The sequence below is a fragment of the Ischnura elegans genome, chromosome 10, assembly GCF_921293095.1.
Source record: "Ischnura elegans chromosome 10, ioIscEleg1.1, whole genome shotgun sequence".
Classification (NCBI taxonomy): Eukaryota; Metazoa; Arthropoda; class Insecta; order Odonata; family Coenagrionidae; genus Ischnura; species Ischnura elegans.
In genome coordinates this window covers 107,007,853-107,031,437 of record NC_060255.1, presented here as the reverse complement: position 1 = coordinate 107,031,437, position 23,585 = coordinate 107,007,853, and the positions used below count along the sequence as shown (strand labels likewise).

The following is a 23,585-nucleotide window of genomic DNA, read 5'->3' as shown; positions in this document are numbered from 1 at the left end:
ACAAAGCTAAATTTCGAATAAAAAAATCAGAAAATGAATCATTGAGTTATTGGCTATCGAAGCTATATTTTTGGGATATTTGTGTCTTTTCCAAACAATGCCTCAGTGGTAGCCATCACTCATATTAACATTTAAAAGTGGTTCAGATATTTTGACTGCCTTCCTTATTTTTATTATTATTATAGTATTCAACCGATTAAGGTAGGTTTCCATGGAGTATTCGAGAAGTGATCAGGGAGCCTCTCTTTCCTTCCAGCACTGCCTTCTTCAATGCACTGTAAGGCCTACTCTCTTTCAATCTATCTAAAAATTCTATTCTTTTCCTTCCCCTCCCTCATTTCCCCAACATTCTACCCTCCAACACCATTTTCAACATCCTCTCACCGCTAAGCACTAACTCCATCCATACCTTCTGTCTCCTGCGTATCTCATCTAAAAGCTGCCTCTCCTCGCCAACCATATCCAGCACTTCGTCGTTCCTTTTCCTCTCCGTCCATTTCACCCTCTCCATTCTTCTCCACACCCACATCTCAAATGCCTCCAATCTTCTCTCGTCTTCTTTCCTCAGTGTCCAAGTTTCCGCACCGTAGAGAGCTACACTCCAGACCAGACTCGTCACCTTTTCTTTAAACTCTTACATAACGATCCTCTCAGAAGCTCCTTCCTACTCATGAACGCCTCCTTTGCTAATGCAATTCTCCTCCTAATGTCCTTACTACTGCATCCGTTTTCCTCTAACGTGCTGCCTAAATAGTTGAATTGCTCAACCTGCTCAAGTTTTTCACCACCCACCTTTATCTTGAGTCTCACATTCCTCGCTCGTGATGCTTTACAAAACCGCATAACCATAGTTTTCTTGTGATTAATCCTCATCCCATACTCCTCGCAACGTTCGTATAACGCATCCACTAGAGCCTGAAGCCCCCTCGCTGACTGGGCGATCAACGCCTGGTCATTTTGCGAATCTCACTGATTTGAACATTATTCCTCCCACTTTTATCCCAGCTTCTAACTTGTCCCACGCTTCCCTTACAATCTCTTCAGCGTACACGTTAAAGAGCAGCGGCGATAGAGGACAGCCTTGCCTCATACCTCGGCCAATGCTTGCCCACCCAGATTCTCCGTCCGCTATCCTCACTTGCGCAGTCTGGGCCATATACAGATTACGAATCAGTCGTCTATCCAAACAATCTACACCTAGTCTCTTGAGAATATCCATTAACTTAACCCAGTTCACCCTATCAAACGCTTTTTCAAAATCCACGAAACACACATATACGTCCTGCTCATATTCTAGGTTTCTCTCCACGAGGGACCTCATTATTGCTATTGCATCACGAGTTGGCTTCCCTCATCTGAAACCAAACTGATCTTCGCCCAAATACTCGTTTGCCCTCGCCTCCATTCGTCTGTTCAGTATCCTCAGTACCACTTTCGCCGCATGCGATATTAGGCTGATAGTCCTATAATCTCCGCATTCCACAGCTTTCTTCTTTTTCGGAAGCGGAATTAAAAGCGTCTTCACGAAATCCTCCGGCCAACATCCCTCCTCATATATCCTGCGCACTAGTTCGAAAAACCTGTTCTTAACTTCCCTCCCTAGATTCTTCAGAAGCTCACACGGGATATTGTCCACGCCGACTGCTTTCCTAGCCTTCATATCACGAAGTGCTCTCTCTATTTCCGAATCTAATATCTCCGGCCCGAGATTATCCTCCTCCACTGCACTTTCCTCCTCTAGAGTCAATCTCTCTGGTCTGTTCATTCCGTCATACAGGTCCTCCACGTATTCCTTCCATCTACTCTGTACCTCTTCTCGCTCGGTTAGCATCCTCCCATCTTTAGCCTTAATTTTAGACATGGCTTGTCCACTTTTGCCGCCCGATAGCGACTTAACTTTGGCGTACAACGCGCCTAGTTCTCCATCCTTCTGGAACTTTTCCATTTCCTCACACTGTCTTTTCCACCAAGCCTCCCTTGCCCTCTTAGTTTCACGTCGTAATCGATTATTCAATTCCCGATACATTCTTTTTCCCTGTTCTGTTTCCACGTTCTTCCACTTCCTCCTCTCCTCCATTTCATTTACCATTGCCTCCGTTATCCACGGCTTCTTTATCCTTCTACTGTCAACGTAACCAATTGACTTCTCCGCCGTTTTGACTATTCCCGTTTTTATATTATCCCATCTTTCCTCAACAGTCTTGGTACTTTCAATCTCCCGTATACTAATGTCCACTAGTTCCTGATATTCTCTCCTCATACTCCCCTTCAGGGCTTCTACGTTCCATTTCTTCCCCTTCCTAACTTTTATTAGTCTTTAGAATCTTACGTTGCATTTCATAAGCACTAGATTGTGGTCAGAATCCGCATCCGCTGCAGGGAAGCTGCGCGAGTTTTTCACACTATTCCTAAACCTCTGTCTTACCATAATGTAGTCTAATCGATATCTCCCCGCGTCCCCTGGGCTTTTCCATGTGTACCTTCGCCTTTTATGATGATTGAACAACGTGTTTGTGATGAATAATTTGTTTCTCCTACAAAATTCTGCTGCTTTCTCTCCCCATGTCGTTCCGTATTCCTAGACCAAAATCTCCAATTTTGTTTCCATCCCTTCCTTCCCCGACTGAGGCGTTCCAGTCCCCCATCACTACCAGATTTTTCTTACCCGGTGTGTCTCTAATTATTTCTTCGAGCTGTTCATACACCTCATCTACTTCTTCCTCCCTATGATTGCTGGTGGGCATTTAAACTTGGACCACCACATGGTTGGTGGGCCGCGGCTCAATTTCTACCACCAGAATCCTATGGCTTACCTGGTCTATACCTACCACACGCTTACCCATCTTCCCGTTTAATACTAAAGCTACCCCTCGCTGGCTTTCTTCCCCTCCACTATATATAACCCTATACCCATCACTCCAATAGTCCCCCCTATCCCTCCACCTCACCTCGCATAATCCTAAGATGTCTATCCTCCCTTTATCCATTTCCCTTTTGATATTTTCTAATTTCCCCGCCCTCATCATAGTCCTCACATTCCACGTCCCTACATTTACAGCCGACCTTTTCTTCTCCATCTTTTTGGTCTTCTTTTCTTCCTTCTTCATTGCTTCTGCTGATGATGATAAGTCTCTGCAATGATTTCGCATGATGACGACCCCGAGGACCTTGCCGACCTCGCTGCCGTGCCCGACACCCGCCCTTTGCGGACGGGTCCCGGGCGATGAGATTCCGAGGCTCATTTGGTTGTACTTCACGTCACATGTTTTCAGGGAAGAGATAGTTGGTAGGGTTTCCCACTTCCATTCCAACAGAGTTTTTCACGTGACACCATCACGAGGACTACCTTTCGTCTGGCTCCTACCCTTCGACCTATCATGCATGGGTGGCCCTACCGGGAATAATTTAGAAATAATTTTGCCAGTGCAGCTCTAGGGGTCATAGGAACGCTCAAGCCTTTCCACCGCGACAAGGTTGTAGCCCAAGGGAAAGGCCTCCCTTATTAGCAGTGGATAATAATACTCAGATGTCGTTGCAATGACTTTGGCCTCCTCCAATAGGATCTTGTGCCCTGGAAATGATTGCCGATAGGTGAAGTCCGCCATTATCGGGAGTCCTATATAACACTCTCAACACTACTCGGTGACCATATCGAGTCATCGCTTACGATTTCACGAGAGGGAAGACGGTGTCCGCCATTTTTGGGCTAATACGCCTCCTACAGTCTTAAAGGGGTAATGGACGGATAATTCTCTCGTAGGTTAATTGGACGTATGAAGATTTTCGGGAAATCAATAAGACTTGAGATGTTTCCTGGAGCCTGTTGGAACCAAAATACAGACATTTGAAGCGTGTCTAATACCTGAAAGTGGGATATTGTCAGTCTTGTGTCTCCATTACTAAGTGTGATTGTGTTCTTTGTCTTACTTTCGCGTTTTCAAACACATATTCACGCGATTCCGCGTGTTAAGTCTCGTATAATTATCCTTTTTAAAGATTTTGTCGGCGCCGGAAGGCGGGTCAATTTTTTTAAAAGCTTGCTTAACACGTCTTAGTGGACTGCTTTAGTAGCAAATACCACACAATATTCGCCATTATAATAGACATAGGAGCTGCACAGAGTGATAATACGTTCGTTAATGGCAGAGGTTGAAGAATAAAATGATTTGCAATAGGGCGGGAGAAATATTTTCATCTCATCTCTTTGGCGAGAACATTTCGTTTGCTTCCGGCTTCCTACTATTCTTGTAGTAAATAGAAAGAAATAAAACTGTGATTCTATCATTTGCCTGCGTAGTGAAATCAACATTAACCACTTGCTATATGTCCATACCCATAAATTCTTCAACTTGGCAAATAAATCGCATCGAGACCTCAATCGATTATCATCGCTATAATCGCAGTCGATGTTCTTACGTACGAGTCGAGCATGACAGTCGGCTGCTATAGCAGGGTTCATCGACGCAAGACTTAATGAGTTCCAATGGAGATTCAGAAGGCGTGGCTTGGTGTGAGTTGTTCCTGCTAAAGTTGCCACAATTACTCTGATGCCCACGAGTTAATTGAGAAGTGCATTTGCTTCAGCTGACCTCCACCACCTCAAATGGAGTCTCTTCCTGCGTTCCCCCTAAGTCGATAGCGGCGCCACTTGTCTAAGTGTCTCTTCGCAAAATGTTTTTGAGAAAATGTTCATTTTGATCTTCGTGTGTGATGACGACGTTCGAACTGTGACTTTGATTTCTTCTATGTATATATGTATACATATATATAGTGATAGCTGAGCGTAGGGAAACGACGGTCGTAAATGTTCATGTAGATTGTTTACGACTGTCGTCATTTTCCTGACATCGTCCTCCATTTCTCTCTGCCCTGACACTCCTCTAATTCCTCTTGTGTCCATTCTTTATCTTGGTCTTTCTCTTCTCAGTTTTTCTGGAGGCCTCCAATCCGATATTTGTTTGGGCCATCTGGTGTCATCCATCCCATTAACACGACTAAAGCAGAGCACTTGCTTCCTTTCTACCTCGTTGACTAGCAGTACCTTTTTCCAATTCCATCGTCTTCATATCAGTATAATTTCTAACTGTACGCAGTGTACTCTTTCTACAACTCCTTTTTCTAGTTTTTCGTGCGACGCACAACGGATTTGCGATTTATTCGCAAGATTCATCTCCAATTAGATCCGAATTATTTTTGGTCGGGGTATAGCTTTTCAAGTTGCAGCTTTAAAGGTATTTAACCGCTACTTTATGCATTTTCCTTGAAGCCACGTTCATTATTTTTGCACATCGATCTTGCTTCAGATGATCAGGATATGCGCTGATGCGATGGTGTTGAAAGTATTCAGTCTTTTCTGAAATGAAAGTATACCACTCTATTGCCCTCATGTTGTGTTGATCGCTCAATATTCACTTCGTCAACGGGTTCTCCTGGAATGAGTTTCTCCTGAAACGTGTGCAGCCCGCATATATTCCTTGATAATAAGCTTGCGTAGTTGCCAGGGGATTGCTTATAGCCATTGCTCACTGAAGCTTTTCACCTACAAATTATCTGAAAATAAACCAATCAACATGAAAATTTGTACTTAGTGTTTCAAAATTTTTTAACCTTTTTTGTTTTATAAGCTACATTTTTTTGCTATCATCTGTGGTTTTTGAGTGATTTGTGAAAAATTGTTTGAAATTGTTTTTCTCTGCAGAAATACAAACTTTTCAACAGTTAGTAATTCGTAAAAAATTGATTTATCGAAAAAATTTATTCTATTTCTGAAATTTTCGAAATTTTCGATTTATCGAAAAAATTTATTCTATTTCTGAAATTTTGGTTCTCGGTGGATTTCCGTGTTTTCTTTTAGAAACAAATTTCCACCCCCGACAGGGGGTTGAAACCACCACCATGGTTGAAGCGTCAATCGACGCTATTCCGCTAGTGTTTGTTGACACATTCCTTAACTTTGTACAAATTGTCAAGGCAATTGGTTTAGTTGAAATAATTCTGATGTTACTGCTGATATCATGCTTCAATGACTGGAATTGTTGATAGCGAATACCTGAGTCATTCTCTAACATTTTAATATCGTCGATTGTGGTAGTGTTTTCAGAAAGTTCGAGACCACGTATCGATTACAAGTAAAACTTACCAAAGATGTAATTGTTGAAAGTAATGCTTTTACACCATTCTATCACATCACTTGTCGGATGAGAGTGATCGACCCCATTAACCACATGATTTTGTTCAAATCGTTGTCTCCCGGTTTAGGAACCCCCGATAAGAGACGGGAAATTCCGTGCTCACGCTTTCCGCTGAGAATCGATCGAAGACTTGCCCGTGACTTTCAAATTGCTTAGTTTTCCTATAGGGTGCTATCGAGTCCAACTATGTGGAGACCGTTGTCCCAGTTACCATTGTTCAAGCCGAGCGTGGCAGCCGCACTGAACTATAAACAATTGAATGCTGGTCGCTATGAACCGGAACGATTGAAGCCAGGCTGAAGCTACCTTGCATTTGCATGCGCAGTATTCAATTGTAAGGATAGTGTATTTTGTTATTGAAAATAACCTAATTAGATGATTTAATTAATTTATTGTCCAAGTCGCTACCTATCCGAATCATGTGAGCTGAGAGGAGAATTTCTGAGTCGCATTAATCCCCATGTTTAAATGCGAAGGCGGCATATGAAGTGAAGTACCTTGGAGGTACGATTACTTCGAACCTATTTTGGGTATCGTAAATTGCAGGGCCCTGAAGCATCTTGGGAGTCATCAAGCGTGTTGTAGGAAGATTTTCGGGTGAAAAAGTGTAAAATACGTAAGTGGCACCAACACACAAACTGAGGAGTATCGTCAGAGTCACTGCATCAATCTCCATAGTTTTCCTGACAACTGTCAACATTTTTCTCGTGCATCTCCAGTATGAGCATTTTTCCTCAGCAACTCCTCATATGTAAGCTTTCCTACGCTTGAAATGCCGTTAGATACTGACCACGGTGTAACCCAGATGCCCCGAAAATTTTAAGACGAAAGCGGAAGTTTAAAAAAAAAGCAATGCAACTCGGAAAAGACAAAATGCGATCGTTTTTGTGGAATAAACGGCCGCAAAACAATCCCTAAGTGCCCGCATCAGTCACACTCGCCATTCTACGTGACTGGATGTGGCATTTATCCGTGAGCCCTTTAATAACGCCCCATTAAACGAAACAAAAGAGACGCGACACGATAAAAGCGGTCGTCTTCGACGGCGCTCCCCCGGTGTTATTGACGACAGCCCATCGAAAGACAAATGAAAAACGAAGTCGATCGTGAGAGCACGCCCGAGAGGTCAAGTAGCGACCTAAAAGCACTCATTCTTGCGGATATGACCGAAATTAAACAACAGGCGAACGATATCCATTACCGCGACGGTAGAATGAGACAGAATCCCGACTTCGTCGATACGATAAATACGATCTCATATTAGCACATGAGGTAAAATCAGACTTGGCATTATCAAACTTTCCTGATACTAAAAAATAATGCCATGGTGGACACTCCTTACTGTATTCTCCGAACGATGCCTAGCTTAAACTTTCTCTGTACGACAGTGATTTTCTGTCGCCATCCTCATTGTGGAGTCCCTCGGGTTCACGCAGCAGCCATCCCATCTTAATATTCTGCTTTTAATTTGGGCAATAATGCCGGCATATTGGTAGAGGTGCCTTGGTCATATACTGGTCGAGAATAATACTTATAATTTTGTTTTCGAGGCTATAAGCGTCATTTCTGGTGTTTTGTATAGTGTCCAGATCTCAGTTCCATGCAATACAATATGTAATGGCATACTAATACAAAGCCTTGCTTTTCTGCTTTTTTTTTGAGAGGATTTTACTTTTTAACAGTTTTTTGGGGCCGAATAACATCTATTTCTCTGTAGGAATCTCATTTTAACAAGGACTTAGAGTCAATGAAGAGAGAACAAAAAATCCAGTAGTTAGCAGAAACCTAGAGAAAAACTTGGGTGATGTACTGCGCAAACGGCTCTGCTACCTACTTAACAAGTATTACATGTTTGTTTAGAATTATTGAAGACTATTTAAGAGAGTTGCTATTCCAACAACTAAGATATCTGTTGAAATCAGTGCAGAAATGTAATCAAATTATTACGTTTTCTGCTCAACGCTTAAAATATAATACCTCTGATTCAGCAAATAAAACGAGTGTGCAATTGCCCTTTATATACACTCCGTTATGCAGGAAATTCCTGACATTTCTTGAATAAAAAAGTTTTCGTTACATGAATTCGTGTTATGAATTCTACTAAATGCGAAAAATTACGCGGATCTTTAAAAACTAAAAACATTGGTCAAAAATCGAGGAAAGTATAAAAATTGCCATCCGTTTCTTACGTAAACCTTTATTTACTTATTTTTGCATAAAAAGCTCAGACAGAGTTCCTTCGCACGAGGTAAATTGAAGAAATAGGGCGAAAGGTCAAAACACTTAGGAAATTGAATTCTGAACCCCAGGAGCCGTTAACATTTCCTTCAACTCATATCATCGAAAATCCTAGAAATGGCGACGTTTCCTGCCTAGAAGAAATATCCCATCCTACGCCGTTTCATAGAAGCGGCTTCTACAGCAATTCATAAAATTTGCAAGACCGTTTCGAAGTTTTTCAGAACCAAATTTGTAAATATCATTCATTGGATTCCTCAGTTGATTAACAATTGGAATGGAACACTATAGGCCGTATCAGACAATCGTGGAAAAACTAATTAAAACACGCTAATTACGTTTATATTTTTAAATATTTCCTCCTCTTTATTTATTGATTTCCTACTTCGTACAAAATAGACAATCACCGCACAGAAGTTTAGCTATTACTTCGTTAACGATGCGAAATTTCGCGAAAGATCGGAGTCACGCAACAATTTCAGTTTTTGGGATCCAATCAATCTGTGGGAAGATATCGAAGAGAGCGATTCCGAAAGTCGATTCGCGACCTAGCGTTCATCGCCATGATTCGCCTCGAGATAATGAAATGAAGTCAGTGAGGTTACTTGTGTGAAATCTCAGAGTGTAAGCTCACTGGAAAATAGCGCGGACGACGGAATCACGAGCTAGTCACCTGGACGTACCTACCCTCATAACTTGCTGTCATCCAATGGGGTTGCGATATATCATAGAAGACCCTGGATCGCAATTCATTGAAAATAATTCGGTGGATGGAAGGGAAGGAGAAGTGATGGCGTGAAGTAAATGTAGTCAATGATGAGGCCGTCGTCCCAGTACTTTCGGAATAAGAAAACGCGAAAGTTGCTGCAAGTTGTGACGTCATGAACTCCTTCATGCAGTACCTTTTAATGAACGAATCCCTCGCGAGAGTGTAAACGCTTACAATTTTCATGTAATTGTCGATAATAAAGTTAATACCGGTAGTGGGATTGCACACTAGGACCCTAGGTTGCAATGCATTGTGTAGATTTAAATAAAAGGTCGTAGCACTTTTTTACAAGATTTTTTAATGCGTGCAACGCGTTTCGGCACGCTGAGCCATCATATGGTACACCGCACGTTGCAAAACATTTGAAAATCTCCTTTATACCCTTGAGAAAGGGGGGACTCCTCTCCCTTTCCAAAGACACGTGGCCTCTCTTTTTACCCTAACCTCTCCCCCTTTTTTCACTCTTCTCAACCCCCCGCCCGTTTTTCTGTTGTTCTTCCCCACGTGTCGTTATTTTACAGTTATGACTAGAGCCCTCCTTCCAACGTGGGTTCCTCACATCCCGTAGTTGTATCTTTTCCCACTGTCTCTACTCTGTTCCCACCCCCTTCTTCAAAGATGTCAAATCCTCCCCAACTCCTTTCTCAAGGGTATAAAGGAGATTTTCAAATTTTTTGCAGTGTCTCGTACAAGAAGATGGCTCAGTGAGCCCAAACGCGTTGTACGCATTAAACATTTTTGTGGAAAAGTGCTACGTTCTTTTATTTATTTAAATATGTCTAACTTCCACCAATTGAAGCCTGAATCTGTTGAGCATTGTGTAGAATTGAAGTATTCTGGTATTAGCCATGGTGATAACTTTTACGGAGTCACCCGCAGTGCACAAATTGTGCGAAAAACCCACAGAGAAAAAAATCATTCGCCTTGACCGGGATTCGAACCCATTCGAAATTTCCACAGGGGAGGATGACGCCTCGGTAGATTAACTGGATAAAGCACTCGGCCGGAAATCGAGGGATCCGGGTTCGAATCCCGGTCATGGCGAATGATTTTTCCTCTGTGGATTTTTCGCACAATTCATTGTGTAGCTTATGTGGATGGGAAGGAAAGAGACCATCGAATTGACTGGCTATCAGTCCTAAGATTTTTTTGACACAGATGTCCTCTCAATTGTGTCATCAGCCAATATTTTCGCGCCTACATTTTTACTTCATTTCACATCTTTCATTATCTGTTCCATGTGTTTTATTTGCGCTCTTCCTTCTCCATCATTTTCATATTTCGTCTCATGTTTCTATTCTTGTCCCTTGGCGATCGTCTTCATCAGGCCATTATGTCTCAAATTATGGGTTATGAGGTTGTTTCGTCGTCTCACGAAGGCTTTCACGGGGCCTATCCTCTCTCCCACTCTTCTTGGGACTCCTTAGCTATTTGCTTTCCTTCTTTCCTATTATTTTCTCGTACTCTTCTTGGGACTTCCTTCCTATTTACTCGGTCGATCCATTTGATCCTCATCATTCTTCAGCAGCACCACATTTCGAAGGCCTCCACCCTTTATTTCTCCGTTGCTGTCGTTGTCCATGAATCTCTTCTCTAGTGAAGCATATTCTAATTGTTAGTTCTGATAAATCGTTTCCATACTTCAATGCTTAAATTTCCCGCTGTAAGTGGAGCTTTCGTTTGGTGGAATGCTGTCTTCGCCTGGTATGGTATTATGCCGATAATTTCTTTCTTGCTCCTGCCATCTGCTACTTATCCTGCTTCCCAATAATAATTAATTTGCGTCTTCCAGTGTTATCCATATTGTAATGTTAGTCTTGCCTCCTTCTCTTTCTTTGACTGCATTCTTGTATCCATGTTTTCATGGTTTTTATTGTCAGCTGAAGACTTGTGTCACTCCGTTCGTAATTATCGCTTCTTGAAGATAAGTTACCACGAAAAAAATCGTCTAAACTAAACCAATCAGTCGCAAGTTTAATATAAGACAGAGGGCAAGGTACCGCCCACTTCCCATCAAATGAAATTTTACAGTGTTACAACGAAAGGAACAAATCCTTAAAACAGCTATTATTTCTTTCAAAAAGTTGCGTTCGTAATGCAAAACGCGAAAGGAACCGTTACTTTATATTGTGGGGATCGTTACTTTGATCCACGCTGCCGTTTGAGGCAAATCTCATATTTTCATTTTAAGCAGTAAGAGCTGTCGGCCCTCCTTTTTCGCCAATGTATGAACTACAAAATGACGAATAGTGAGGAAACTCTCATCAGACCCTCCGTTTTCAATTGGCGTTCGTCTCAGAATGAAAAATGATCAAATCGATCCGGACCAAACGCCAGCAATGCGTCGCGTGCCATACTTTCTCCATTTCTCTCTCTCCTTTCTCTTGTTCCTCTTGATTTAATTCCGCCTCTTCTTGATGCCCTCTTGTCGCATTCCTCTCCTGCATATATTTAGACCCTGAATTCCCCCCTCTTTCTCAGACAGCACCCTCCTTATCCATCCCCACTTTCCGTCACCCTTACTTCCGCAGACGAAATTTTTCTGCGATCATTCCTGAGAACGCCTCGCCGGTGTACTTTCCTGGCGTCTAAGTTCATCAAAGAAAACGAAAGGCATTGATTGCGATTCGTTACCCACCATTATATTATAATATACAAATTACATGGTTTTAGAATTCCCAGTTTATAAGAATGTTAATGGTCAATTTTAACCTCATTTGAAAAAGGCCAGATTGACGTCCATGCGATTCCACTCCACGTGACGTCACAAGGACCTAGTTTCTATACGAGTAGATAGGAGTTTTACATCGTCTGAGATTACCAAGGCATGCATGGGGCCCAGATCTCAGGGAAACATCTCTTAATAATCACCTATTAAAACTGCCTATGGTTGGAAAGTTTCCTTCGTTTGATAGGGTATTAATAATCCTTATTTAAGCCAAGCGCTATCTGCTAGCAGGGTAGTCTGGTACCTGCTAGCAGCCTGCATCGCAGCGGCGCACATATCCTCGCCCCAAGGTCACCTCACGCGGCGGAAGCGGGAACCAGACTGACGTCACGCGGGCTTTTCCCAGCATTCATAGTTAGCCATCGCGTTTTCGCGCGCTTGAAATTTTTCACTTTTCGTATAATCGCGAAAAATAGATATCGTCATTGGAAAATCTAAAAGCGTGAAGTGCGTACTCCAGAAGTAATAATCTTTCGATTTTGGCAATGAAAAAATAATAGAAAACCACCCTATTGCTTTTCAAGTCAGCTCTCTTCTTGTTTATCGTTCTGGTTATATTAATTTACCGAATTATTCTGTTGACATTCAAAATGGATGAAATTGAGTGTATTTAGCGTTAAATACCCTAGCATCTCTTCTATCCGGCATGCCAACCACCTCTGTAGGGCTTTTCGTCACTAGAACTTATGCATTAAGCAGACCTTTGTCAGAATTTTCCTGTGTCTGAAATGTAAACATTGCATCTGACTGTTTTCTCCAATGTAAATTTTTCATTCCTGTAATTGTCACCATGCTTGTCTCTCCATGTACTTTTTAACGTTCTATTTGATAGTATACAAAGAGTTGAATCAGACATATTCTGGTGGTATTATACCACATTGTAAATTAAAACTTACTAGCAATTTATACAAACATCTGGGTGTGTTAATTAGTAAAGTATCCTGGTGGATTAATTGAGATTAAACTGAAAATTTCCGAGGACATCCAAACAGAGATTCACTAATTTAGAAGTACTTAGGGCAGAAATTGCAGTAACTGTAATTTATTTGGAAAAAAAATCTGGCGATTTCCTTGGTAACCTGCCGTGTTGACAACAGAATTTACCATTCCACATGCCCTAAGAAAGGAAACCGATCTACTCGCGGACCGGTGGTAGTGGTGACGCTTAATTTGTCGGTATACTTATTGCTTCCCATATACATCATACATCTATCATGCAGTACATTTATTTGGAGAATAAGGTGGCGATCGCCATGGCAACCAAATGTCGTGTCGTCAGACACCATTTAAGTGCTGAACGAATCTACGAGCACCTCGTATTTCCAATATCACTTGCGCTTTCTCCTGATGTGTATACAACACGGTGACATTCGTGGTCGGAGTGTTGCCTATTCAGTAGGCGTTGTACTTAAAACCGGGTCTTCTTGTTAGCTGGTATGAAGTTTTCTGCTTCTTGCCTGCCCTTAAGTCAACATTTATTATTTTGTCGCGTATTTATATTCGAAATTAATAAAACAAATGGGTACTTTTCCATTTTTTGATGTTATGGAATGCTAACGATTGACCACTTAATGCCATATAAATATCACTGGAAGTAAGGACCTATAAGGTGAGGTAACCGTGGTTGTGTTTGGTCTGAAGATTGTTGGCGATTTAATAAGTCACTTAAAGCATTAGGTACTACAGAAAATATTGTAAAAAAATCAAAGAGGCGATTAAATGTAGTTATTATGGGATAAAAACAAAAATGGTTCCTTAAGCATACTGAGGGGGACGTAAAAGAAACTCATTGCTGGTGTGAAGTGGAGGACTAAATATCATTGTGTTCTTATTGGTGAAAATGTTATGATTATAAAGTATTTGCTTCTCAAAATTTTTAAGGCAGTGTTCGAAAACACCAATGAACTTTATTTCCAATTTTCTTGATGACGTTGTGGTAAGAATTAGGATTCAAGGAAATATTAGCTCTATGGCATCATGGGGCATTTATAGAAAAAATTAGCGTGGATTGGGCGCTATCTGCCATTCTTCTGCAGAACTACATACTGCAAACAAACACAAATGAAGTATGTATTGAAATTGAGTCGAGCTGTATATTTGCCGCTTTGATATATTCTCCAGAGTTTTCTTCTTAATTCCATATTATATAGACGTTAATTTTCATTCCGAGGTTTATTCTTCCATGATTCAAGTTGAGAACTGACAAAACATGGTCGTAAAGCACATGACAAATTTAATGCGACGCTATGAGTTCAAAAGTTCCAAGCTAATCTTCCCTTTGATTCAAAATTGATAATATCCCACGCTGATTTCACCACGTTCCATGCTAATTTATTCTATGAACGCCACCATTAACTTAATCTCTGGTACTGGAATCTCATGCTGCGTGCTCTCTACGGTTGATTAATGCATTGCTAATTTATTTTCTATAATCCAATTTACTCACTGACGGACGATAATGGTGGACAATGATAATATTGACAATAGGACAACAATCTCCCCTGGCAATTTAAGAAGTGCCTACAACGAAGGTGACATCTAGCGGGTTATCTCCACATTAATGGCTTCGAAACTATTGGTGATATGATGCTCATTTTTTTAACCGCTAGATGCCTCCTTTATTTTAGATAGATTGTAAATCGGGGTAGGAGATTGTTGTCCTTAGCCATTAAGTGAACGATAATTTGAGTTAACTTGATTACCGGCACGTTCGGAAATGTCTTGTCTAAGTTCTTGGTTACTGTCACTTTCATAAATGGTTATCTTTTGGCATTGAAGATATTCCCAGTTTGACACGGGGTAAGGTTCTCCGTATCTGCATCCAACGTTTCGATGTGCGACTCGCCCATTGTCCTCAGGGATTCAGGAATTCAATGCTATTCTGTTCGTGCATCAGGGATTCAGGAATGGCTTTTGATCCCAGAATCCCTGAAGACGATTCGTGAGTTGCACACCTAAACATTGAAAGGAGAAATGGAGAACCTTACCCGGTTTCAAACCCATGAAATCTATGCTGCAATTTTTCGCCGAAAAAAAAAACAGAAATTACATCATTCGGTTATATTTTGGTTAGTTATCGAGTTCCTAACTGACTCATTTTCCATTTTTTTGTCGACTGTGGTGATTGTAAAAAATGGAGGTATCCTTATTTTCTTTTTCTCGATTCATCGCTTTAGTCTCAGACAATCAGCGGTGAAAATTCAACGGACATAGCCCGAATTTAGATAAGTTGATAACGTCTCGAAATCCTGCTGAACATGACGTCACCAAATTGTGGATAGCAGCTGGCATCTTTTGCATTATTTTATTACTTTGAGATCGTTATAATTTGCAGCCGGTTCAGCCTCTCCATTGTTGCCAGCCCACCCCTGAGTGCGATGGATGATTCGAAGCATTGGCAACAATGGAGAACCGGACCTAGCTGCAAACCCAAAGTGATTTATCAACGTCAATTTAGTTGGGCAAACTTTAAATTTTTCTTAAGAGGTATTGACTGAAGGAGGTAGATTTAGTCTTCGTCGTAGCTAACCTAATCCACACCTTACAATTAATTTCAAGAATTGCGATTTTTTGTGTGAGTGGGGGCATAGTCCAGTACAAGCTCCCGGAGCTCCGAAGCACTGGAAGCGAGTCTTTGCGTGGTCCAGTACAAGCTACAAAAGCTCCCGTGGCGCTCTCGTACGTCACGCATGACGTCACTATATTCGCTTCTCTCTCGCTACAAACGCTCCCAAGAAATAGGTAGAGCTAGCTGGAGCGAACCGGTTTTCAGCGCGAATTTGAACCGGTAGGAAGGCAAAAGAAAATGGTGTTCATAACAATTGTGGACCTGGACAGCAATAATATGACCATTTGGAGTTGATGGAAGAAGTCGCTAAGAGAGCCAGGATGGTAAATGCTAAAAAAAATGGTTAAATAACTATTCAGGGGATATTACGGTGAGGCAAATGGCTGTAACTCAATGGTTTCACAATTCAGAGTCAATGTTCTCCACGGGCCAGATCGAGGAAGAAATTGAGCGGCAAGTCCAAGATATCTTATAAACTTTGTTGTTGTGATAATTAATTATATATAATATTATTTAATTATTAGTGGTTTAAGCTTGAGCTAGCGAGAAGTGGAGATAGAAAATGGCTATTCGAAATTAATACGGCATGTGGTGAGTGAACTTTCCGGTCGAAGCATTCCGTCTGTTACTTCTATTAATTTTGTAAGTTATTTTGATTTATTTGTTGTTTAGATCAATTATTAGTTATTTGAACTTGATATTACGAGAAATTGAGATAGAATATGACTTCTTAGGTTAGGGTACGTGAACTTCTAGTCAAAGTATTCCTTTTGTTGCTTTGTGGCGGCCAACCTTTCTCCGTGAAGATTGTATTCTCTGTTAAATAATGATATCTTCCTCTAATCTTCAACTTAAGTTTAATCAATTATTGATGTTCCGTTGCATTTTACTTATGTAATTTTCTTAAGGTCAGGTTGACACGCATTGCATTTATGCTTAAGGCTTGTTGTTGACGAGATTGCTTCAAGTGTAGGACTGCTTTTGAGTCTGTCATACAATGTCATGAGTGCAATTGATAAATCGTAGAAAGGACACTCCACTTAAGGCCTTTTTACACCTACATAAACCCGTACGAGTCTAAATGTATGAACGCGAGAAAGAACATGAAATATGAACGCGAGAAAGAACACGAAATGTACCATATGGTTGCGTTGCTGCACGTTAAGTGGTTACACGTGTAACCACTCAACTTGTGCAAATGCATGATCGGCAAATTGAACCTATATTAGCTTGGTTCAAACATTCGTACATGTTCCGTTTCGGTCCACCAAAATAATTCACGCAAACAGGCATTAACTTGTACGTATATCGTTTAAACGCAGGCTTTTAGGTGAGTTAAGTTAATTATGCTTATTTTTGGTTTCATTGAAATTTTTCTAATAAGGTATATAATCAGTCTTATCTTCTTTCATATGTATCATATGATCTGCTCTTTATAGTTTAAGTTTATCACCTTGTTGTTAGAGGATTTGCAAACCAGTGGGTAAAATCTTCAGGACAAGCATCGGTCTGTTGTGGTGTCCGGTCATGGTATTTAATGAAGATCTAATATTAAATAGGTTTCTTGTGGTGTACCCCATGGTCATATTCTTTTTGTCATTTATATTACTGACCTCTCTAACAAACTAAGTAAAGTACAAGGGGCTATAACAATCCCTAATTCAGACGATCTAATATCCAAGCAGACGATACTAGTAAAACAAATGACTAACAAATGCTACAATCACTCCAGCCGTGATCCAGTAGGGTAGCACTGGGAGCGATAGGAGCGAAAGTGGACCACGAATCTGTTGTGTCTGAAGCGGGAGCACTTGGGAGCATTGGGAGCGTGTACTGGACTACGCCCTGGGTGAACAACCTCATTTGTTCTTTTTTTTATGGTAAAGTTATGTTGGAAAATTTATGCCAGAAATTATTGACTTATAATGAAAATCTGTACTGCATTCGTTTAAAGAGTCTGAAGTAAAATTTTCTATAGATTTGTATTCGCCAAAGAGGATTCATATGGTAGAATGCACTAGCTGGCTATGCTGTAGCATTTGTTTGAGGGTGACATTGAAACCACATGATGTGGTTTAATTCACAGGAGATTTGAATATTTTTCTATTTTTACACTTTGTGCATAATTGTTGCAATTAGCAAAATTTAATTAAAACGATGTGGTAATTTGATTTTTACATTTTATTTTATGAAAATTGTTGGAGGAAATCTGTGTTTATTCTATTTTTGAACTGTTTTAATTATGTGCATTGAAGATAACTGTGCCTGTCATGATACTTTCATAAGTCCTGTATTAGTATCTAATATATTTTCATTCGGAAGCATAGTTTTTAAGAGTGGTAATTTGATTTTTACATTTTATTTTATGAAAATTGTTGGAGGAAATCTGTGTTTATTCTATTTTTGAACTGTTTTAATTATGTGCATTGAAGATAACTGTGCCTGTCATGATACTTTCACAAGTCCTGTATTAGTATCTAATATATTTTCATTCGGAAGCATAGTTTTTAAGAAACCAGTAATCCATCTATTAATCAATAGTTTGAGTTGTCTCTCGGTGAAATTGCTTCATTTAAATAACAAAGTTTGTAAATTTCGCATGTATATATAATATTGGACGACTGGTTTTGTTTGGGTGTGACATCACCAGACAATGTAGCATCGTGATGAAACAGTTCATCCAAAATGATATACCTACATGTTAATTTCACAAAGTAAGCTAAATGTTTGTATCAGCTAATAATGAGTCCATATTTTTTGGTGTTTATTTTATTTTATGCAAATGTAAATATTATAATTGTTACTTAATTGGCTCCATTCCATTTATTTTATGATCCATATTTTGTGTACTAAACAATCATCAATAATTTTGATGCTATTGGTGCATTCATAATTTTATTGTCAAATTAAAGGGAATTGCATACGCTGAGTATTAACATGCTTTTATCTTTCTTCTTCTTCACAGTGATGTAGATTTAGAAAACCAGGGACTTTCATACCACACCAACTCAGGGAGCTCATCCAATTCCAGTTCACTAAGGTGGGTACCATGGGTAAAGCGACTCTGAAATACTATCGTTATTTCATTGGAGATTCAAGTATTGCTGGGGGTCTATTCTCTAACTCGAAGCGCGGTAGCTTTCTGGTGGAAAGATGCTTAATTAAGCTACTTGCTCCCACTTGTATTCTCTAACGCTGAAGCTCCGGCGAAGGGAGCTTGCAGAAGCTACCGGTAGCTTATTAGGCTCCAACCCTTATTCTCTATGGGATTTGAAGCTACTTCCGTAGCTTCAAACTAGCTACCACGGTAGCTTCGCGAAGCGCGCCCTCGAACCCCGCGCTTCAGCTAGCTACCATCAAAATACATAGGGAATTCCCATAGGGCCATGGGAATTCCCATGGCCCTTATATACCTTGGGCCTTGGGAATTCCTATGAACCGCCGTGAACCAAGTGGCGCGTGTCGCTAATCTTTTGTTCTATCCCATCAGTCTTTCTTGACACGGCTAGCGATTGAGTGGTAAACAAGAAAAGTGTTGACTATTTTTGTTGTTTTGCGTAATTATTTTCTTTAATGAGGTCGGGAATGCTGCGTAAATTATTTGAAGCCTTCAATTATTGCATTCTTAACAAAGTAGTGGGCATGAGTGACAAATTTCGTGACTAAACATATATATTTCGGAGTGAACTATCGATCGCGTTAACTAGTTGATTTCATTATTTGGAGAAGAAAAATGTTACTTTCAATCATTTTATATCACGTGAAATCTTATTTTGCATGAAGTCATTACTAGTGAGAAGAAAAACCCCGAAAACAGTGATTATTATTGATGTTGCGAGAGACTGTTGTAGTGACGGTACAAATTGATGCGTTGAAATCATTACCAATGCCAATGTATCCACTGCACAGAGATGGATGTCTTATTTTTGCAAGTGTTTATACATTTATGATTAACTTTACCGTGCATTATTAGCAACGATCTTTGTTGTGAAGTGATTGTGTGAAGAGAGTTTAGTGTTACATAGATGCAGCCCGGAGAGAGGTGGATATATTATTGTGTTATAATGCAATGTAAGGTGTTTCATGATAGTTATTAATAAATTTTTTGCTCTTCCAATGAATAAATGTGTTCATGATATCATTCTGCTTTCATTTGTGTGTCTTTGGCCGTATATACGCATTTAATTTCAGTGCCGGTAGTTAAGTTGGTGTATTTGTTTTGAATTTTGAGAAAGTGTAGCCATGGATATTCCAGAAGCCCACGGAGGAAGTCATCACAAAAACAATAATATAATATGACTTTAATATTGGGAGAAGGAACTACGTTTAATAGGTTGTTTTTTCACAATGATGGTCAAGTTCTAATGAATCGCCCTCGCTTGCAATAGTGCAAGCTTGGCGGTTGGCATATAATACTTATTCATAAACCCATTTAAATATTAATTTAGCCGTCGTGAGAACGGCACGACAGTAGAGTTTTGTGTAAATATCGATTGAAGCATATTGTGAGCCTAAAATGATTGCTTAGGCCAATCTGAGTGAAATGACGTAACTTTCAAACATAATTTTCTCCACCTTCCCATTAACTTTGTTGAAGATATTCCCGAAATAATATACACTTATCGTATGCACATGTTATTGCGATATTCTCTCGCAGTGCAAGAAGGAAAAATCTCTGCACAGAAACAGTTGGTCATCAAAATTTTTGCATCAAACAGGCAAAAGCATAAGGAGCGCTGAGTGTAAAGTTCTCGGGAATTAGAACGACAATGTGATAGCATTGGTTTAATGTGTTGGTAGTTTATTAACATTTTCTCTTCATTATATTTACATGGCCAACATGATTATCAATCGTGACATAAACTGCTGCATCGATCGAAACTATTGAATTGATATAAAAGCCGCTTAGCCAAATATAATTATTTCTACGTATTTCTATTATTATTCGTATTTCTATTATTATGAAAGCTGAAGGCACTCAGCATTTCGTAATTTACAAAGCACATTAATTTCAACTAGAAGAAAAAGTCAGCCGAGAACGACTACATTATGATTTTCCCGCAGGTTACGAAATGAAACGAGCGATTTCATTGGTTCTAAGAGTAAAATCTGAGTTCGCACGAAATATTTCTCATACCCCATATCCGGTCTGAGAAAGCTACCAGAAATTCTCGGTCTGAGAAAGCTACTCCCTGTTAGAGAATGAGGTTGGTAGCCAATTCTGGTAGCTAGTTCGAAGCTACCACGACGGGAGCTTCGAGTTAGAGAATAGACCCCCTGGAGTTTTGGTTAGGAGATGATTAGTGTGCTTGTGGCTTCACTGTTTGTAGTTTTTTATGTTATCAGCTCTTGCACAGTCACAACTCAAGTGATTTCAATTCCCTGTAAGTAATATTGTTTCATTACAAAATTACTGAATGACGTGGATTAATGTACTGTGCAATAAGTTACTCCTGGAACTCATAAATACATTGAATACTTCTGAGAGTGAAATCATGGTAATTATATGATCACCATCAGTAGTCAGCAATTTGAAGGTTAGCACTACATGGCCAAAGATCTGTGGTTCTACTCCCGGTAAAGAGGAATTTTTTTCCCGTGGCCGTTCATGTCACTCCCATTCAGATGGCACGTGAAAAATATAGCACAATTACTCGTAGTTTCAATTATTATAAGTTTTTGTCATGTTGAGGTTTGCCAATAATTTATATTCACTTTATAGTTTTATTGCTTTTCTAATTTAAGGTGGCATATAATATTTAGTGGGAAAAGATTCTGTGAAAATGATAGTCGCCTTCATATCTCTGCTTTCTATAAATTAGTATAAATACTCCTTAGTAAAATCTTGCTCCTTTTCAGATAATCATACAATTAATCTTTATTTTTATGAGAACTTGTTTACTAAGAGCCGGTTTCATAATGCCTTGTTAGAATTTAGTGGAGCATGTAAAACAAAGCAAATAAATTCTTCCATTCAAGGGTATAGGTTTAACTATACTATTTTCTGAGCTGCTTTGCAGAAGTGTAACTTTAAAATATTCTTAAGTGTAGGTTATGTCTGCTATGTGATCTGCTTAATGCTAACTGTACTCTATAAAACTGCCGGAAGTCTTTGTTTGACTAGAATTTGTCTTTTTGTGTATGTTATCTGGCATTGCAATGGACATGGCTACAACTGATTGTATCTAGTTCTCATGTAAACAGCCTGGACAGTCCTAGCAACTCCCTTGAGATGGTTACCGGGGCGACGGGCCGTGGTGCAGCTGGTTCTGCCACTGTGGTCGCAGCCGATCCCAACTGCACGGCGACTGGAGCGTGGTCGACGTGTGGCGTCTTCGGAAACTCTGCTTCGTGGAATGACAGCGACACGGAGGCAGAACCGGACCCTCCAGACTGGACCAAGAATGTTCCTGACGATGTACTTCGTCAGCTCACGGCCCGCGAGAAGAAGAGGCAAGACGTAATAAATGGTGAGTGGACCTAGAAGTGCTGGATGTTTAATATCAATTGAAGTTTTGAAAAATGGACACCAAACATCAAAGGGGTCATTTCCTAAGTTAACTACTCGGCAGTAAATGAGTAAAAAAATGCATGAGAAATGGCGAATGGAATGGAAAGAAACTGGTGAGTGAAATTGAGTGTAAGTCAGAAGTAAATTAAATCGCTCGAATCCTTTGCATATTAGAAAGGCCTCTCTACTTATTGTTAGTACTGTTTTATTCATAATCCTTCATGTATAGAATGGTTAACATGACACTGTGGCAAATCATTACCTCGCTTCATAATAAAACTCTTTTTTAGAGGAAATTTCAAAAGTTGCAGCATAGAATGTTCACATAGAAAGTTATTTGTAGACGAAAAGAAAAATATTAATTTTTGACTTTGTTTACTCAACCTTAGTGACTCTTGTTTTGTAAGTTTAAGAGGGAAAATAGGTAAACACAGCAAAGGAATGAAATAAAATTAATATCAGGTGTACCTAGGAATCAAAAATACTAAAATATGGCACTACTTGTGATATCAAACAGGGGAAAAAACTGGCATTGTCTGCAACACCTGCAGCAATCAAACGTTTCACGAGGTATTAGATTCTGCAACACTGAGAAAGTGAGGGGCTGGGGTTGATGGTATTATTTCTTTGGATCAAGTCAACTCTTTTAACTCCATGACCTGAATATTTATATTTACATATTCTGTCATATAATTTGGATACTTGGCAATTTTGTATTGTTATGATCACTGTAGAAATTTGTAGAAGTATCTGTTATACACATAAATAGCTACTGATTGAACTTAAAAGCCACATAGGGTATTCATATTGTTTTATCTGTATTATATTTCTATTTTGATAAATTGGCAATTGTTAATTTTGTAAATGATAAACAAATTTAACTCATGCATGCAGATGATTTTTTTGATTAGGTATGTTTTGTTTAGTGCGATTGCTAGATGAGTAATTACTTTTTTTTGCAAAACTTGTCTGACCATGGATCCATTAAAATTGCCAGTCCTTGTAAACTCTTTAGTGAGATGCTCTCTCTGTGGAAGTGCTAAAATGTTTGTTACTTCCTTTTCAATTTACGGAGTTTTCATTCTATCCCTATAAATTCTTGATGATAAAGTGATGCCTGCATTACGTTGATGCGTTTGTTGTTTTGCAGAGCTCTTCCACACGGAGCGGTCGCACGTTCGAAACCTGAAAGTGCTGGACCGAGTGTTCTACCGGCCGATGGTGGAGCAGGGCATTCTGTCGTCCGAACAGATCCAGTTGCTGTTTGCCAACCTGGAAGAGATGCTGGACATCCATAGTCAGTTCAACAGTGCAATGAAAGCTAAGCGGAGGGAAGCACCCGTCGTTGAGCGTGTTGGCGAGATACTCCTCTCCATGGTATGCATTGCCCTGCTTGCTTTAGAGGCTTCAGCCCCCCAGAAATTTTTTTCTTTTGTTAACTGCCCACCATAAATCTCCTTAAGAGGCAGCTAATCCAGTAATATAGTCAATTTTTTCTGGAGAGATATCGTGATGCAGCACATCAATGGCTAAGTTCTAACAGCACACATCTCAAAAATAGCAAATTTTCAGGAGAGCAA

General features: G+C 39.9%; 1 protein-coding gene across 10 annotated transcripts in view; it reads left to right on the top strand.

Annotated features, from left to right (window-relative positions):
• LOC124167378 (rho guanine nucleotide exchange factor 11) overlaps positions 1-23,585 on the top strand; it is a 558,219-nt gene that overhangs the window by 429,370 nt on the left and 105,264 nt on the right. For 9 of the 10 annotated variants that reach the window (XR_006866674.1, XM_046545404.1, XM_046545399.1 and 6 more), the window contains 3 exons: positions 18,460-18,534; positions 21,684-21,964; positions 23,156-23,382. Coding sequence is in view for 9 of the 10 variants with exons in the window: in XM_046545404.1 (XP_046401360.1) it covers positions 18,460-18,534; positions 21,684-21,964; positions 23,156-23,382 (583 nt within the window). In the remaining variant the exon portion in view is untranslated. The remainder of the gene's footprint in view (positions 1-18,459; positions 18,535-21,683; positions 21,965-23,155; positions 23,383-23,585) is intronic. The other variant, XM_046545401.1, reaches the window with a different exon arrangement.